Genomic DNA, 19,651 nt, shown 5'->3' with positions numbered 1-19,651 from the left:
GTTTTTTCTCTTTTGCAGCTTTCAGTATTGTCTCTTTGTTTTGTACGTTTAATATCTTTACTATGATGTGCTGTGGAGAATTTCTTTTCTGGTTCTGTCTGTTTGGTGTTCTATATGCTTCTTGTATTTGTATGGGCATATCTTTCTTTAATTTTAGGAAATTTTCTTCCATGATTCTGTTGAAGATCTGGTCCATGCCATTATCTTGGGATTCTTTTCCTTCCTGTATGCCTGTGATTGATAAGTTTGATCTTTTTATGCTGTCACATAATTCCTGCATATTCCATTCTTTTGATTTCTTAAATTTTTCATAATCTTTGCTTGAGTGGTCTAGTTCATCCACTTTTTCTTCCAGTCTTGATACTCTGTTTTCCATCTCATTAATCCTGTTGTTGAGGCTTTCTCCTGTCTTTTCTAATTGGCTTATTGAGTGTTTCATTTCCTTCTTCATTTCAGCCTGAGTATTCTTCAATATTTCTCTTTTCTGAATTCATTCAGAAGTTTATCCCTATCTTCCTTCAGTTCTTTGATTTCTTTGTTTGTGTGTTATTTAAATTCACTGAATTCTTTTATCATGTTTATAATTGTTCTTTTTAGTTCCATGTCCTGCATTATCCCTAGGGGGTTCTCATTGTACTCCTCTAGAGAAACTAATTCTCCCTCCCTCAGCATCTGTTGATTGCCTGTGGCTCTTCATCTAGAGGTGGGATCCTGTGTAATTTCCCTCATCTACATAGCATGTCAACTGGTTTTGGCATTATGCAGATCTTGTTTGACTACATACAGAGAAGAAGACCTCATCTCTTAACACAATTACATGGTGGGCTAGGATTTCAGCTGTTGTACTCTGGGGAAGCAAAAACATTGATTCTTAACACCCCTCCTTGACAAATAAAGGAGATAATGAACAGGAACAAACTCACCCCCCCTCTGTTTCTTTGTCTTTCTATCCTGTATTTGTTCCTAAGATGACACCAGCTTCCCCAGGAAACAGAGAGTCCTATCACACTCCATGATACCTTTGATCTGGCCAGCTCCTTATGAATATTATATTCAGGAAGTTCCCAGTCTCTAGATTATCAGTCAATCCTGAAGCTTATTCCACCCCAGTCCTTATTGGTCATCTATTTGCATCCATACCACTTTTAAAATAATTGTCTGATTTCAATAATTACTCTTAGTAAGACATGGAATTTTCAGTGTGCCTATGTTAATTTTACACTAACCCTTGCTTAATTACCTCTCTCCCCTCAGGGACGATGGCTTATCTACCAGGAACACTAAGGGAACAGCGACCCTCTACCACATTCTCCCCAAACTATCTTTCCTTGAAGGTTGGAGTTGCTCTTGGGCATCATGCACTGTCCCTTTGAGCTCCTATCATTTTGATCAATGTCCCTGTCTTAGTAAGTTCAGGTTGTCATCACAAAGCACCATAGGCTGTGTGACTTAAACAACAAACATTTGTGCCTCATAGCTCTGGAGGCTGAAGGCCAAGATGAAGGTGTTGGCAGATATGGTCTCTGGTGAGGATTTGCTTGCTTCCTAGTTTGCCAACAGCTGTCATCATTATGTCCTTCAATGATGGCAGAAGACTACTAGCTTTTTATTCCCTTGTAAGAATGCTAATTCTGCAAAAGGCTTTCTGCTCTCATCTACAAGTCATTTAAGTCTAATTATCTTCCAAAGCCCCACCTCCAAATGCTATCTCATTGAGGGTTAGAATTTCAGCATATGAATTTGGAAGTGAGGGAGACATAAACATGTAGACCATGAGGAACTGTAGCCTAGCTTTGTTCACATTATTCTGTGGCTGTCAATGCATGTATCTGCCTCCCTGTCAGTATAGTGGAGTTCCAAAATGACAGGGACATAATTTTTCATTGTTTTTCCATTTGCAGTGCCTAGGACAGTTCCTGGCACATCTTCCCTCCTCTTCCTTCTTCCATTCTGACATGGACTAAATGCAGACTCCGAAGGCAGGAGATAACAGCCATTTCTTTAAAATCTCAGCATGATGTGGAGGAGGCAGGTAATTCAACATGAACACAGCACAGTGCACTGAGCATGAGTGCAATGTGCTTAGAATGCCAGGGCCCTTGGAATAGACATGTTCTTGATAGGAATGGAAGAACCAGTGGCCACGAAGGTTCCCAAAAGAGGAAGTGGTGTGTGGAGATTGGCAAGCTGAAGGAGGGCTGGCTTGATGGCGAAGACGGCATCGAGTTCTAGAAATGCATAACTGGAAGCCTGGCCCCATTTAGGGGAATAATACCCAGAAAAGAAAGAGGAAGAGAGGCAAAGAGGGTGCACGAAGACATGCCATTCTGAAAATATTGGCGTCACAGGGGGCAGGCTCCATTGCTGCAGGGATCTGATGATGTCATAGTCACAGGCCAAAAAGTTGGGCTGTGGTTGAAGAGTGAAATAGTCTTAAATGTCAAGTTAGCATGTTAGTCTCATTAGCAAGAAGCATCCAATAGAGCTCAGTCTCTTCCTAGCCTAAAAAGCCTTATATTTAAATCCATTGGTCAATAAGAAAGCATATAGTCAGAAACTGTCTAATTGCCTATTTAATTAAAATCATTGATTTTTTAAAATGGCCGTGAAGATAACAGGGCCTTTGTTATTTAAGAATCAATGAATAATGTGGTATCAACTTTGGTGGAATAATGAAGGTTTCCATTAGCTCTGTTTCTCTCTCTCTCTCTCTCTCTCTCTCTCTCTCTCTCTCTAAATCTTTACAAGTTTATTGGGTTTGCTAACGGAACATAGGGTAGGGGTTTATTTACAGAAGAGTGGGATAAATCAGAGGATGATGACAAACTGAAGTAAGAAAACAGTGATAGAAGATTCATTTTCAGATAAAGCTGAGTCAATTTAAAAAATGAGGACAGGCGTTCTAAAATATGCATGTTGGGCACCTCAGGAACTGCTTCATGCACAGACGTGAGTCCTGCTGTGCCACGGGTCTTTAGAAACCAGCTTCCTTGTTTTGAGGAACCCACAGGCAAGTGTTACATATTTATTACTTGCACTCTAATTTAGCTACTCTAAATCTTGGCTTCTTAAACTTTTTCCACTCATGCTCCCTCTTTTTAAGCCCAACTTTATATACATATATACATATATATATATATATAAAATAAGAACACAAAACAAACATTTACTGATAATAAATCATAAATATGTATTTTAAAACAATTTTTTGTATAATATAATTTTACTATTTATTAAAGATAAAAACAAATTTGTATATTAATGAGATGCATGGGTTTATTTTTACATAAAAATTAAATCTTTGTTGAATATTTTATGCTAAGTTGGACATGGTGGCTTACACTTGTAATACCAGAGCTTAGGCACAAAGATCACCTTGGTTTGGGGGCCAATCTGAGCTACATAGTGAGTTCTAGGACAACTAGGGCTAGACCATAAACAAAAATGAAAGCAATCCCACCAAACAATTGATAATGCAAGATCAAGAATATTATTAATGTTTCTCAACGTTGATCCACATTTTGATTCTATAATTGTCAACACAGAGAATGCTGCTTTGCACAAATAAATGATAAAAAATAGAAGAAGTATGTTTAGCCCTGTTGCAGAAATTGTTGGAAATCCCAGGACAAAATTCATTTAACAAGATGTTTTGAGACTCAAGTCAGCAACTCAAATAGGAATTTTAATATTCAGACATTCTAACACAATACAATCCAAATGTGCAATTTGATACATGCTGAAGAATGATGGCAAGAATATGTTAAAAATCTTAATTTCTGCTAGGCGTGGTGGTGCACACCTTTAATCCCAGCATAGGCAGGAGGCTCTCTGTGAGTTCCAGGCAGCTGGATCTACATAGCAAGTTCCAGGCTGGTTGGTGCTACATAGTAAGACTTGTCTTAAAAAAAGATAAATAAAATAAAATAAAATATAAAGTTTTATTTTTTTGTAATTAAATTGATATTTTTCTTTTAAGAGATGGAAACTCGGTATGTACAGTTAAAACAATGTAACTCGTAACATACGGTAGCCTGAATCTGGGTCAAGGTGTTTCGGGCAGTGTTTCTTGGTGTCGCCTGGTGTGTTGGGATGCTCACTGCAGAGTGTTCTCTCTGTGTGATCAGAATTAAGGCTCCAGTGTAGTTACATGATGTGACATTGGCAAGCACTGTCACAAATACCTTGGATTAAGCATACACCTGATTCTGAATTACATTTTGGTCATTGTGTGTTCAGAAACCTTATAGTAATTTTTTTTTTTTTTTTGCAATCCCTATAGTCAGTTATATAAGCATGACCCACACCTGTGTTCTAAATAAAGAGATGTTTTGTGTGTAAAAGCTTGAAGAGCTGTTTTTAAAGTGCGAATTTGTCTGTGTTTTTGTTAGGTCAATGTGAGCCAATTTCTCTGGAACTCTGCATGAATTTGCCCTACAACCATACACATTATCCAAATTATCTTGGCCACAGGACTCAAAAGGAAGCATCTATCAGCTGGGAGTCCTCTCTCTTCCCTGCACTTGTTCAAACCAACTGTTACAAATACCTCATGTTCTTTGCTTGCACTATTTTGGCTCCCAAGTGTGACGTGAACACTGGCCAACGCATCCCCCCTTGCAGGTAATGTAATGGGGTCTACCCCAGGCATCTGCAGGCTATCTCAGGGAGAACCAAGGGAACAAAGAGTTGTTTCTACGTAAATTAATATTGCTTAGGGATCTGAGCTTAAAAAATCCTAAAGATAAAGAAGTAGGAGTCACAAAGTGAGTATTTGAGTAAAATTTCACTATTCAGGTACCAAATGTGGAAGGTGTGAATTTCCTTTGATGATAGATCATGTGCTTTAATCAAATAAGATCATATGTGTTCCATTTTGGTGGATCAAGAAGCAATTTTTTTAATGGTGGGGCTGGGGTGTAGCTCAGTGATAGAACATGTGTTTAACATGTATGAGGCCCTGTGTTGCATTAACCAAAATGCAAAGTTAAATAAAATATGAGTGAGCTGAGGAAGGGCTGTGTCTGCCCCTTTTTTCTGGCAACATTGGTATGTTTATTTTTTAAATTCGTTAAATTTGTTTGTCACTGATGTGTTTAAAACACTGTACTCTGGTAGCTCGTAAAAGTTAGAGCTATTACACAAGAGACAAAAGTAGACGCCAGTCTACTTGTTGGGCAGTGATAGGCACCACAGACATTTTTCTTCGTAACAAAATTAAGAGCATTTCAAGACTACAGTTTCAGCCTTGGGTATGAGCAATATCCTAAGTGTTGGAACCATTGTTATAAAGCCATTGTCCGAGTTTAAATATTCTCTGGCTGCTTTGTGTTCTCAAGACAAATCCCCGGTCTCTTTGGCCACAAATTCTTAGCTGGTGAAATAAATATGATGTTTACTTGGTTTGTTACCGTGGAAGCTCAGAAGATGGTGAATTCAAATAAAAATAAAGTGCCTTGAAATGACTGAAAACCCTGTGGTGACTGGCACGGCTATAGTGATTGCTCCCAACGTCACTGTTTGGTGGCAGTTGTGTTTCCCTTCTGTGCCACATGTGAGAGATGTAGTGGCACAATGTGCATGCAGGAGATGACTATCCCAGGAGTCACCGCTGCCACTCTCTGCCCTCCGCAGTGCTGCTCTGTATCAGGGCTGTCCATGCAGTCGTGCTCGCCTGAGCCCAAGTGGCAAATACAGAAACCATCTGTTGGGATCAGAAGTCACCCAGAGCTTAAGGAAAAAGAAACAATGACAGCAGAGTGGACAGCAGGGAGAACAATAAATTAAATGCTGGCTTTCAAATAGAAGACAAACCAGGGCATCTACGGGGTAGGGCAGGAAAAGATAAAATTTCAAGATGACTTGAGCAGCTGAAGACCTCATACAAAATGAAGAGAGCAAAACTTTAATGTTCGCATAGACACAGATAATTCTGAAAATTTTGTTTGCTGTCCTTTAAAGTACTGGTGATAGAGACTAGAGTGTGCACTAGTTTCATGTTGAAAAGTTATAAATCTTACTCGTAGTTTGCTAAATAAGGTCAAAGGGGATGGCAAAGTCTTACTTTGAATAGTACTTCACGTAGTCTGATTTCTTTTTATAGTTACATACAATTTCCTTAATTTATCATTCTTAACTATGGATATAAATGTATATCCATATATAGTTTATGATTTCAGGGACTAAGTTTAGTAACTTAAAATGACTGAATTGTAACTGGTTCTGAGAGATTATTGGGCAAACATTTCAGTGAACATCTTTTGGATACTTTAAACCTTTTTCATAGTTTTCCTGAGAAGCCTGTCCTCTTCAATGCCAGCAGTATAAAATTTTTGATATTTTGATATTTGGCATCTATTTATAAAAGTTTTTATTGTGACAAAATAATATGTTCCTAAGTTTATGAACCAATTCATAGTTGTTTCTGAAAAGTCTGTTTACTAACATTTGATTTTTAAGTTATTTACCTAAAGAAAATTGGTATTATTGAACCCTTATACTGTGATAAATCCTTATGCTTCCTATTCAAAATGATCTTTGAATGAGGTCTGATACATCACAGTGGCATCTGTGGCTTAGTACCACGCCGATTTGGAAATGAGCAATGCCTCTTTGGACTTCTGATGCTGCTTACTAGTATTATATTTTATAGAAAAAAAAAATCAGTAATGATAGTCAGACACTCTGTAGTCTTCCTTTATAGAAATGAGGAATTAATGTTACCGTAACATGACAGTTACAGCTGAGTTTATACATTTGTTGTAAGTCTGTAGCAGAATTCTTTAGTCCAACAACTAGTACTTAAACAATACTGAATTTGCCAATTTTGCAGACTGAGTGTGAGAATTTCCCATATTCATCTTTGTCTAACATTCCAAGCCTTAATTAGCAACTGAATCTTATCTTTAAAACAAACAAACAGTATTAGTCAAAACTGAAGAGGAGGAAGCAGAGGCAGTGCCTTGTGTAAGCCAGCTTAGCACATGAGCCCTGACTAATCAGAGTTCTCAAGAGGAGACTTACATAGAGACTTCATGAGCTGTGGTGACAGGCTATAGGAAGTGACACTGGGGATTTCTCTGCTTAGAACAAAATGTTAGAGAATATGTTTGCTTGAAAGACTGAAAAGTCAAAAGCCAAAGGGAATGGGATCTGTATCTTGGAAACAATATTATTTTTCTTTCTACCATAAAGTCTCTCTTGTTGAAAGTGGGCTTTGCTGAAATGAATTTTCTTTGTAGAGATACTGTTTCAGTTTCCTAAATACCTATTACATATATCTGCATGCCGATGTATTTGTATACACCTCCCATACATACAGATCACAAAGAATTAAAACCCACCTATGCTCCTAGTATATATTCCCACAGAGCTATATGGCTTCTGACATTTTGTCTTTCTGCTCTCTTAGAGCCCTATGTGAACACTCCAAAGAGCGTTGTGAGTCTGTTCTTGGGATCGTAGGTCTGCAGTGGCCTGAAGATACCGACTGTAATCAGTTTCCAGAGGAAAATTCAGATAATCAGACTTGCCTCCTGCCTGATGAAGATGTGGAAGGTTAATGTTTAAGTTTATTGCAGTGGGGCATCTAGCATGAATGACTATATCAGCTGTGTTTTGTATTCTGAGTTTTGGAGGTTTGTGGTTGACTCTATTTAGTAGCCAATCAGGGTGCATAGGTAAGCGACACTGAGAACTTGATCACCTTAGTAGACTCCAGCACCTGTTAGCCATTATCATTATTCTGAAAATAAAAAAGTATTTTTTTAATTATCAAAATATAAATTTAAAATTTAACAAATTAACTTCAAAAGTACAAAGTGTATTTTGTCCTCAATAAAATGACGACTGTCTCCTTATTCAAATTACAAAGAACATTTGGACAATTATTTGGGAAATTCTCCAGCTCATTTATTGAGAATTTCATAGATGCATGTAAGGTGTTTTGATCAAATCCATGCCCACTCCTCCCCTCTAACATTTCCCCCTCTGAAGAGGTAACCCTAAAATATTTTAAGGATTAGATACAAGCTCCCAAATACTTTTGATATTTTTGGCCTTTGAAACAGAGCATGTTGCTAACAGGCCCCAGGTCATTTTGGCTTTTAGCCAAGAAACTGGGTACATTTCTTTGGGGTCTTTTTACCCTAACTGCCTAACCAGTTCCTACCTCCTATTCTTATCACGCCATCCTCTGAAGGGGTTACCCAAATTGCCAATAGGGAATAGGGATGCAGACTTCTCTGGCTTTTTCCATGCTGAACAGGGTCGCAGGGTGAGTCAATTGGAGTACCCCTTCAGTGTGTCTATCTAAAAGACTCCCAAATTGCATAACTCTTGGGAAAAGAAAGTCCTTGAATCATGAATGGGAGATGTGAAGGAGAGGTAAAGGCAAGAGTAATTAGCATTACAAGTTCTAGACAGGGAACTAGAAAAAAGCCAGAACGGCAATTTTCACATGTTCATATGAGAGTCCATTGGAGTTTCTTGACAAGGGCTTCCAAAAGTGTCCCTCTATTGGGTTCCTCCTCATTTTTCTTTGTTTTCCAAGGCTGGACTAGTTGGCTGGGAAGAGTGGCTGGATACTCAGGTGAGGGTCCAGTGACCCTGCTTGGTCCTCCTTTAATGAATGAGCACAACAATCAACAAGCCCAATTGTGACTATGTTTAACCATCAAGTCATGATGATGGTAGTTATTTCATGCAGAAGGGACTGCTGTATAGCATCATCTTATTAAAAGAGCCTGGAATTTAAAAGGATTTGGTGCTAGGAGCCACATATGAGGGAGAACAAACATCGTTTGTTTTTCTGGGTCTGTGTTACTTCATTTAGTATAATAGTTTTTAGATCCGCTCATTTACCTGCAAATTTCATTATTTCGTATTTCTTTACTGTTGAATAGAACTCCATTTTGTAAATATATCACATTTTTGCTAACCACTCATCAGTTGAGGGACACTTAGGTTGCTTCCATCTCTTAGCTATTGTGAAAAGAGCAGTAATTTTAAGAAACAAAATGAGACTCAGAAATGAACTTAGTATTCTAGCTATTTATCACTTTAAGCATACTTAGTCAGACATGGCTATTTGTGGATGTTGCCCATTTACTAGAAGTCCTGAAGCTAACTATAAACACTAACTCTTAGTTCTTTCAACTGCAAAGCATTTGAAGGCCTTAGCAATGTTAGATTATTAATAGAGAAGTACAACTGAGGACTAGTCCATCAAATGGAAAGATTAGGATGAGGGCATCTGGGGAGTTAGGATCATGGTTTTCACAAGGAATTTCAGGCTCAGACAATTGTTAGGTCATTCATTTAGAAAGATAATTAGTCATCGTGAAGCACAGATGGTAAGTGTGGGTCTGGAAAGATGATGCCAAGAATGAAGGAGAAAGATGCTGATTAGCAGAGAGAAGAAAGTCAACTTCAGTTGTTTCTGCTGTATGGAGAGCTGTTCTATCTTTAGTACTAGCTGATTCACAATACTCCACATGTAAATAGATGAGTTAATTGGAGCATTTGGTGTTCTTTCCACTGAGAGTGACACTACTTTTTGACAGAGTGCTCACCCAGTCACTTCAAGTGTCACTCAGGACGATGTGTTCTGGCTTCCAGAAGATGCGATGGCCAGGCTGATTGTGATGATGACAGTGATGAAGAAAATTGTGGTATGTATGTGAGATGGAATTTTCTTTTAATTATTTTAATGATTTTTCAAGAATTTCATTCAATGTATTTTGATCACATTCAGAACCCTCCTTCATCTCTATGACCCCCCCATTACCCACCCAACTCCATGTCCTCAATTTTTCTTTTTTAATCTGTCCTCCCCAAATGCTTTCAGTATGAGTCTATTCCTTGGAGTCTGATCAACCGACCAGGTGTCACATCCCTAAAGAAAACTGACTTTCCCCGACCCAAAAGATATAAATTGCCAATAGATCCTCAGCTGTGACTGGGACTACTTGTCCACCTCCCCATCCATGCTGTACTTTTGTCTGACTGGGACTTTGACAGGTCTTGTGCACACTGTCACAAGCACTGTGGGTTCATGTACACAGCTACTCTGTAATGTCCAGACAATTGAGTTTTCTTGTATCCACCACCTTTGAGTCATAGAATCTTTCCACTTCCTTTTCAGCAGTGATCTCTGAAAATTGAGGCGGGAGAGATTATGATATAGTTGTCCCATTTAGGGCCTGGCATGCTGCAGTCTCCTATTTTCTGTAATTGTGAGAATAAAGTACTATGTTGAAATACATAAACTGTTCACTTATACTAGGAAATGGCATCTAATGAATTTGCTTCTGAAATCATCAAACTGTAGGGCACAGATTGATAGGATTTTCCTACTAACAACTATTTTTTTCTAAATTACATTTCCATTCACAACCCTAACTGTGTTTGCATGCACATATTAATGTATATTAATTTTATTGTATACATACGTGTCTATTGTAAAAAGAAAAAGGAGAGAGTTCATAAATATAAGGGAGGAATCATTTTTATTCTTAGATTACAAAGCAGTTGTTATCTGGTTTACAGAAGGAATAACAATGTCTTGATATGTCATTTCTGTGCTGTTAATTAGGCATCTTGATACACTAAGAGAGTTCAGGCAACAGCATTCAAATTTAATTGGGATTCATTTTTCATGTTCCTTCTTATTTTGTTTCTGTCTAAAAAGATAAAACTCTTCTTGACACATCTGCTGTTGAGGGCCAAAATCACCAAGGGAAAGGCTGGAAATGTCAATGGCAATTTAAATAAAGTGATTCTCATTTGATTTTTTCCTGAAAACCATGGTTCTTGTAAGCTTAGAATATGTCATGGAACAGAAAATGTACAATGCTTTTCAACAGACAGTGTTCTGGCATAAAGCTGAATGATTGAAGGGCTATCCGAAGACTAGTGTGGTTATGATTATTTAGCCTGTCATACCTCAAAATAAAATTGACACCTTATTCATTGGAAGCACATAAGGTAATATATCTTTTGAGATCATTTCATTTTTTTGGCCTTTGAAGTATGAAATATTGCCTCCCTCCTCAGAATGAAATTTCTGTAGTAAACACTGCACTTCTTTCAAGACAAAAATGCCATAAGCAATCAACCAAAACACTATCAGCTACTATAAATATGGATACGTGCAACTTCTGGAAAATTACAGCTGTCAGAATGATGGTCCAGTGGCCAGGGGTAATTCTGTTCTGGAAGAATACCCAATAATTTGCGAGTTACTAATGTTTGCCTGCTTTTGAACTTTCAGTAAAAAATAAACAAAAATTGAGTAAGAAAAATCATTGTGTATCACTTACATCAGTAGTTTGTTCAGAATGCATTAGGCTGTTCACTTAACAACTTTGGTTATGGTATTCTGAGATTCAATTTTAAGTGAATTATCACAGGTCATTTAAAGAGGTTTCACGATATGACATGCTATTGGAGTGACAGAGCCTACATTTGCAGCAGACTAAATTTGCATTTGACAAAAGCCAATGGCATCTTCTGTTTATTTTCCCAGTTTTATGCTGGGTTACTATCTGGTAGTCTCTTAGGCCACCCTGGCCAACAACTCAAAAGAAGGTATCTCCTATCTGGCATTGTTTCTTGTTACACAGCCTTTAGCTAAACATATGGACTCTTAAAAAATTATATTGGCCCCTTTAATCTTTGGCTATACTTTACTTTTTGGGTGTTTAAGAGATGTATCTTTGCTCTGGAAATTGTTATTGAGTATGTTAAAGCTGTAATGAAATGCTTCTTCTAAAAAAAAGAAAAAAAGCCAATGGCTTATGCTGGGCTTGGTGGTGCACACCTGAAATTCTAGCACTTGGGAGGCGAAGGCAGGAGAATCAGGAGGTCAAGGTCATCCTTGACTTTATCGTTTGAAGCTAGCCTGGACTGCTGCATGAAACCCTGTTTCAAGAAAACAAAATAAAAGAAACAAAGTATACTGTGTCAAAGATAAATCGTCTGCATTCTAGAATATGTTAAATATGTAAATATGTAAAGAATAAATTCAAAGTACTATAATATAGTACTTAAATGACTCCAAACTATTATATTTCTAGTTAAATAATGAGTTTTCATCAAAAGTTAAATCATACAGTTAAAGGAATACCCCAATGATAAGCTATTCAAACTTTATTTAGTCTTCAAATATTGACCACCATTGGCAGCTCTGATCTAAGACACTAAAAATTGGTAAGAAATCAATTCATTTGCATTTAATTAAGTGTTATAACTGTAACAATTTGTAAGAAAATTCTCAGTGAGCTTTCCGGTGACCTACTTCATACAAGTTCCCTTTTGGCATGTAGGTATGCACTTGAGTACTCTGTCTAGTGTGCTGGAAAGATACATTGCTGATACGAAAGTCAGGTTGACAGAGGCCTCACAGAGAACTCTGAGTAGGTCATCTACTTCTTGTTTGGCTGTTTGTCTTTGTTTTCATGTGCACATTTGCATATGTGGAAGTGGATCCGGAGAGGTCGGATTGCATTCCAAGTTTCACATCTTTCTGGTTTATTCTATCCATCATATATCAAGGCTGTTCAATTCTTGGACATTTCTGAATACTGTTAAAATTAACCATTCACTGTCATGAATCTGTAGTCCCCATAGAAGCTATAACAATACCATTGATCTTTCTCTTCAGAACAATACTGATTTCAGCTATGAAACAATTGCTATGTTAGAAACTAAATTTACCTTGTATTTATCTGACAGTTTTGTAGTTGGAAATGCAATTATCAAAACACACAATTTATAAAAACCCTTTTAAAATAAAAGCATAAGAATTTAGCAATGAGCAATATTATTCTTAATGGTCTCTAACGATAAATTTTGGCTGTAAATGCTAATGTCAACAAGAGTTGAAAGGGTTGTCAATACTAGGAATGTTTTCAACAAGCATTTGTAAGAGCTCTGTAAGCATGAAGGTGACATTGCAGAACTGATTCACAGGAGAAAAGCCCTAGAGAGAGGGGAGGGATTAGCAGAGTCAGCAGAACAGAGGTACTTCTTCATCTTACAGGACGATAGTTTGTCAGCAACTAAATATACATTATATACATGTATAGCCAAACTAGCAACTTGATAAAAATCAGTTTGCTTTCAACACAACATCTTCCAAGCATTGATATTTCAGCATTAGAGAATAACCAGTCTTGAAGGAATAAAAATGCATGGTGTAAGGAAAATAGCAATGGGATTCTGCATTTGACCTTTGCAGTCATACTTTGAGTTTTACTAGATTAGGCTGAGCTTTGCTTTTGCTAGGTTTTATGACCATAGTCTGGGTAAGTTATTGTATAAAAGCAGGTGATACCTGGGCTCTGATGTAGGCAATGGGTCTTCTCAGTAGGGTGATTTAATGAGAATATGGTTAAAGCAAAGTCTTTATGTCTAATATCAAAATAAACTCTTTCATTACCTGAATATGACATCCCAATGACTACCTGATCACTATTCTAAATGTTCAGTATTGAAAGGCCTCATGTGGAAAAAGATTGTTAACAATACAAATTGTGAGTGACTATCTAAAAATTAAAAAAATCACTTTCATTAACAATCTTTGGTCTCTTCTTATGCTCAACTACAACAAAACCTTTCAATATAGCTGGAAGTGTTTCTCAGAGCCAAATTCCAAGAGAAGGTGTTCAAAGATCTTGTGTAAGAGACCACTCTGCTCTGTCACCAACAGAAGAGTGAGTCACCATGTCCATAAATGGAGCATAGCCCAAAATGTGCTTTTGCAATGAATCTCGGCAAACCTAAGTTTTCCCTGCTGAAGGAGAGGTACAGTCTTTTGTTTTGGCATTTTGGTACATGGTTTTCTATGTCACTGTGTTATGGGGTGCATTGGTTGGGTAGCTTGGAATGGTAGAGTGCTCTGTGGAGACTTAGGCTGAGACTCCTGACTCAGGATATAGAGACTGCATGATTTTGGCTGGTCATTTACCTTATCCAGGACTTGTTTGCAAATTGTACAGTACCCTCCTTTATCTTTTACAACTTGGAAGGCTTATGATGTGCCCACATCGATCCTCAGAAGACAATGGCCAGGAGCTTCCTACGTGATGGTAGAGTATCTCTGAGACAATTGCTTTCAAAATTCACTCTGCATCTTACCTGGGTAAAGTTCTGTCAGGCTTGGTCTGGTTTCTGACAGCTATATTTAGCAATGGGCAGTAGACTTGGCATGGCATGTGCAGAGCATGTCTAGACAAAGCCACCAGATTTCATCATAAACATGTGTATCAGTAAATGCCTTCTCCTGGAGACAGAGATTAGACTGGATGACTCTGTTTTCAGAATTTCAGCCATTGGGAGGGGTCCCCACCCTTTCCACTCCCTCCTCCTGCTTCTTACATAGGGCATTAGGGCACCATGTGTGGAAGAGGACTTGATGAAGCATTCCCTAAAAGAGGGATAAGAATTGGGAAATCTGGGGCAGGAGAAATGGCTCAGCAGTTAGGAGCACCAACTGTTCTTGCAGAAGACCCCGGTTCGAATCCCAGAACAGCACAGCTAACAGCTGTCTATAACTCTAGTTCCAGGGGATCCAACAACCTCTTCTGTCCTCCACAGGCATTGCACGACAGGGATGCACTTACATGCATGCAGGTAATACACACATACACATAAAATAAAAATAATAAAACAAAATATTAAAAAAAAGAATTGGGAAGCCTGCTGAGACCAAAATTGGACATCATAGGATATGTGCCTGATGATTAAGTCCCATATTCCAGCAGGAACACAAGTTCTTTGCGCTGGATGCTAGGATGCTGGGTAAGAGCTCAGGATCATGCACACTTTTGCAGGGTCTTCATGCCTGCTAGACCTGAGTCTGGCTGCTACAGCTCCTGTGATCCACTCTAAGAATTCACAATCCCTTCTTGGGGTAGATTCTGGTCCAGGATTGCTGGTCCTGGGCTATCTCCGTCTTGGGCAGCTCAAAGACCCAGAATCAGCTTGTCTGCTTTCTCCTTGTTAGGAGCTCTGACCTGCAGGAAGGTAGGTTTTATTTATTGCAGTTAAGAAGATGAATGGGCCTACTTACCTCATATTTCCATAACTCATATTTCTATGCATCAAGATATACTCATTTTATGGTTATGGTTTGGTTATGAGGTATTTTCTAAAAGGCTCATGTATCAGAGATTTCATCTTGGGTTGATTGGACCAATTACTGAAGGATGATTAGAATTCTGACTCAATGTATAGATTAATCCATGATGATTCATAACAATGACATTATTGGGAGGTGACAGAAACTTTTGAAGATGGTCTCTAGCTGGAGGTAGTGAGCATTAGGAAGGAGCTTGTCCTTGGGAACTGTATTGTGTCCCAGGTCCTTCTGTCTCTTTCTGATTCCTGGATGCCATGAAGTAAGCAGTTTTTTGTGCCTGAATGAACATGCTGAAAGTGGTGATGAGAAAACTACCCATAAAAAAAGTGATTTGCTGTTTTTACTTTTCATTCTATGTGTGTATTTTATAGAGAAACCCAGTGTCCACTTTGAGTGGGGTCTGCCTCTTAGGGCACCCAGACATCTCATTTTGCCTATGACCAATGGTGGTTCATGTGGTAGGAACACTTTGTGCTTGAACTAGGAAAGTTCTGGGCAAATCAGGAAAAGTTAATAACTTGCCTGACACACTGTCCTACGCTGGTGTAGTTTTCTGTTCTCCCTATGCTGAGTGGTTGTTAGAGCAGCATCAGCTATTTGGCCTCAAAGCCTAAAGTTGCATGACACATCTCATCTCATTCATACCTTGTTAGGGAGTTGTGCACTTTCTTTTTAGAACATGCACTCAAGACATAATTATATCAAAGTGTCAGTTTCTAGAGAGAACGGTGTCTTCACAAAATGATACTATCTTCCGTTTGACAAATGTCCTGACCTTTTCATTTTACTTCACTTATGCTCACCATCATTCTCCCTGAGAGATATTTGGTCATACAACCTTTTTGAACAAAAGAAAATGTACAAAAGGAAAAATTAATGCCCACAGAATGCTCACTTAGAGCTGGGTATGTATGGTAGTGGTAGAGCTTGCTAGTACTTGCCTTGTAGGTACCAAGCACTGGATTCAGTCTCCAGCAACACACGCACACATAGCTACATGCACGCATATGCATACACAATATCCATTCATAGAAGTCTTATGTAGCAGGCATCACTGTTGCTGTTTAAAAGACATCAAAACTGTGGTTCAGAGAGTGGTGCAACTCACCTAAAGTCACAAAGCTTTAGAAGTTTGTAAATTTGCAATCCAGTTCCTTTGCTCCTGCCCCTATGAATACTGCATGCCCTCATTTGTGAAGGTTCATAGCTAAGGTCTGCCCTTCGTCCCAGATGAACCTTTCTCTATAGGGCTGCGATCTGGAACAATCCATTTAAGTTCTTTAATCCCAAATTTTCTCGGATAAAATGCTTCTCATAATAATGAGTTTGTAGTGTTATTTAAGAATTAACATGGGGCGTGAGAGATGGCTTAGCGGTTAAGAGCACTGACTGCTCTTGCAGAGGACCTGGGTTCGATTCCCAGCACCCACATGGTGGCTATGAGCCATCCTTAACTCCAGTTCCAGGGGAATCTGAAGCCCTCTTTTGACCTCTGTGGCATTGCACGATGCGGGTGCACTCACATACACGCAGGTGATACACTCATACATATAAAATAAAAATAATAAAATATTTTTTTAAAAAATTAACACAAATACCTAGCTGCGGATAAACAGTAGATAATGAATGCTATCTCCTGTTGTCTTTAGTGCTGTCCATGAGCATAAGCTTCAGAAGGCATACGCCCAGATATCTTTTCTTGTTTTTTTGTTTGTTTTATTTTATTAGCTCCTTGTAAACATCCAAATTTTTCATTCTCTTCAGAAGGCTGTTTTGCCTCACAATGCTTTCTTTCATCTCCTACCAACACAGTGTGTGCTTTGATGGCAAACAGCCCTTGGGCTAGGTGGCCCTGGGACCTATCAGACCTCCTTCTGTATTTTCTCTGCTCCCCAGTGGAATGATCAGACTGGGATTTTTGGCAGGAACTGGGGCACAGGGTCAGGTTTCACACTTCTTAAATCTCTAGAGAACATTACCATCAGACCATTGCAGTTGGGGTTTGTATCCTCTGCCAGCTGAAAATTCTAAATGCCACGCCCATGAGTTCCTGCAATCAGTGCCTGTATATAAGCCTGCTCCAGATGAGCAGCCAGCAAAGGACCCTCATCACTTAGTTCTTACTTCTTTGTGTGATGAAACATTCAAAATCTAATTTTAGGTCAGTAAAATTTCTATTCTGGTGACATATTTTGGTCCCTGTTTTGAATGAGCATTTTAAACAGTACATATTTTTCTCATAATGGATTCCAAGAAAGCTAACTCAATCATCCATAAGGTTTCTCTGAATTCTTTGTACTAGAGATCATGAGAAATAACATTTTTAAGGAGACTCCTTATTTGATTGGTGCTTTAGTTTTTAGATATCTTAAATTATACTTTCTTGGAAAACAGAGACATTTTGTTCCTTAGATGAAGTGAAGCTCATTTTCCACTGTTCTAGGAGGATGACTGACCTCTAAAAGTTCAAGATGACAGTTGCCTGTAATCCGGAAAGTGGCTCCTGACTTCAAGGCCAGCCTAGACTACAAAAATCAAAAACACACAAAAGGGGCTGGAGAGATGGCTCAGCGGTTAAGAACACTGGCTGTTCTTGGAGAAGACCTGGGTTTGAATCCCAGCTCCCACATGGCAGCTAACAACTGTTTGTAATGCCAGTTCCAGGGGATCTGACAGCCTCTTCTGACCTCCGCAGGCACTGCATGACATGGGTGCACTTACCTACATGCAGGTCATACACGCATACACATAAAATAAAAAATAATAAATAAAATATTTTTTAAAAATCACACACACACACACACACACACACACACACACACACACACACACACAAGCTTAATGCCAAGCAATCTCTTCTTTCATTCCCTCACAAGCTGGTGATGACTATGGAACTGATGGGATATCTAGTTGCCTTAGAATCTTGGCATGTCTTAGCAGACATGCAACATACATACTTTACACTTAAATAAAATGACATAAATTAAGTCCATCCTAAGTGCTTGATACTACGAGGGAGATTGCAGTTCAAGTTACAGGCTTATAGTCCTGATCTTTTCCAAATTATATCCATTTCTCATAGTAATTGATGAGGTTTCCAACCTTAGATCTCTGGCCTCCACAAAGTAATGGCTTTTGCACCTGGCTCAAACTGACTTTGTAGGTGCTTAGCATGGGAGGATCCCCTTTTACTAAACATACAGATGGCCTCTCAGTTTGTAGACTGAAATTACATTTTAAGATTGCATGCATTTATGTCTCATTTTAGCTTATTTGCTTGAAAGCGTAACTTATTTTATAGATAAGCCTTGTATATTGGCAAGTTGACTCAGGAAGCAAAAGGAACAGCTAAAGATGAATGCTGATGTACCATTGCTTTTCCACTTTACCCCATTTCCCATCTGTTAATTTAGATCTTCTGTCAGGAGAGCTGTACTAGTCGTAGCACAGAAAGGAGACTATTTGATGTTTCTACTTTCAAAAATCACTCTATTCCTGGTATACAAGGATGTCCAAACTCTTCAAGAAAAAGGAAACATTGCCTTATGTTATAATTTCTTACCTCGTTTGGTCAAATTTCACCATCACTTTCAACTGTGCATCTATCAGAAATAGCTTTTTATTCTGTCTCCAGGTTGTAAGGAGAGAGATCTCTGGGAGTGTCCATCTAATAAGCAATGTCTGAAGCACACAGTAATTTGTGATGGGTTTCCAGATTGCCCAGATAGCATGGATGAAAAGAACTGCTGTAAGTGCCTTCATGAACTTATCAATACAGTATTTTATTTCAAACACCAATTACTTTGCTTTGAATACAAGCTAGAAATGTGGAAATACATATCAAAAGCTTCTAGTTTGTTTAGAGCTTTAACCAAATTTATATCTGTAAAAAATATGGCAAGAAGACAAATGCCTGTAAAATACATAATATTATTCTAACAATGTTTATAATATAAAAAATAAAACACCCCCAAATACCCCAAAATGGGAGACCTAAAATGCAATCATAAGATAAAGTACTGTAGAAATAACCTCAAACTGGAGAGGAATGCTTTGGCCTGGGTTCATTACGTGTATTTAGTTGATATGCTAGTTCATTTCCCATTAGTTAACAAGATACCTGATGTAATCTGCTTAGGAAGTTGGATCTGTTTGGACTCACAGTTTGGGCAGTTCATGGATGGTAGACTCATTGTTTTGAGTTTATGGTAAAGCATATCATGGAAGACTGGGTATAGCAGAGAAAGCCCATTCACCCCAAGGCTGTGTGAGAAGAGGAGGGACTGTGTTTCTCAAAGACACCTTCAGTGACTGGAGGAGCGCCCTCTAGGATCCATTTCTTAGCATTCTACAGCTTTCTGATAGCATCACAGGCTTGGGATCAAACCTTTATGAAGTGTGCCTTTAAAAGACACTTATCCTAACCATAGAATTGAATACAACAAAACATACAATAATGTGTGGACTATTGTTCCAAATTTTAGAAGTAAATATATATATATATATATA

At 38.3% G+C, this 19,651-nt stretch overlaps 1 protein-coding gene across 4 annotated transcripts in view; it reads left to right on the top strand.

Annotated features, from left to right (window-relative positions):
* Corin (corin, serine peptidase) overlaps window positions 1-19,651 on the top strand; it is a 277,674-nt gene that overhangs the window by 207,964 nt on the left and 50,059 nt on the right. For all 4 annotated transcript variants that reach the window (XM_029565706.1, XM_029565707.1, XM_029565705.1 and 1 more), the window contains 4 exons: window positions 4,392-4,623; window positions 7,412-7,557; window positions 9,564-9,671; window positions 18,777-18,890. In XM_029565706.1, the coding sequence (XP_029421566.1) occupies window positions 4,392-4,623; window positions 7,412-7,557; window positions 9,564-9,671; window positions 18,777-18,890 (600 nt within the window). The remainder of the gene's footprint in view (window positions 1-4,391; window positions 4,624-7,411; window positions 7,558-9,563; window positions 9,672-18,776; window positions 18,891-19,651) is intronic.

This window comes from Nannospalax galili, unplaced genomic scaffold (assembly GCF_000622305.1).
Source record: "Nannospalax galili isolate Female #2095 unplaced genomic scaffold, S.galili_v1.0 scaffold318, whole genome shotgun sequence".
In the NCBI taxonomy this organism is placed as follows: Eukaryota; Metazoa; Chordata; class Mammalia; order Rodentia; family Spalacidae; genus Nannospalax; species Nannospalax galili.
This window is presented reverse-complemented; position numbering and strand designations above follow the sequence as displayed.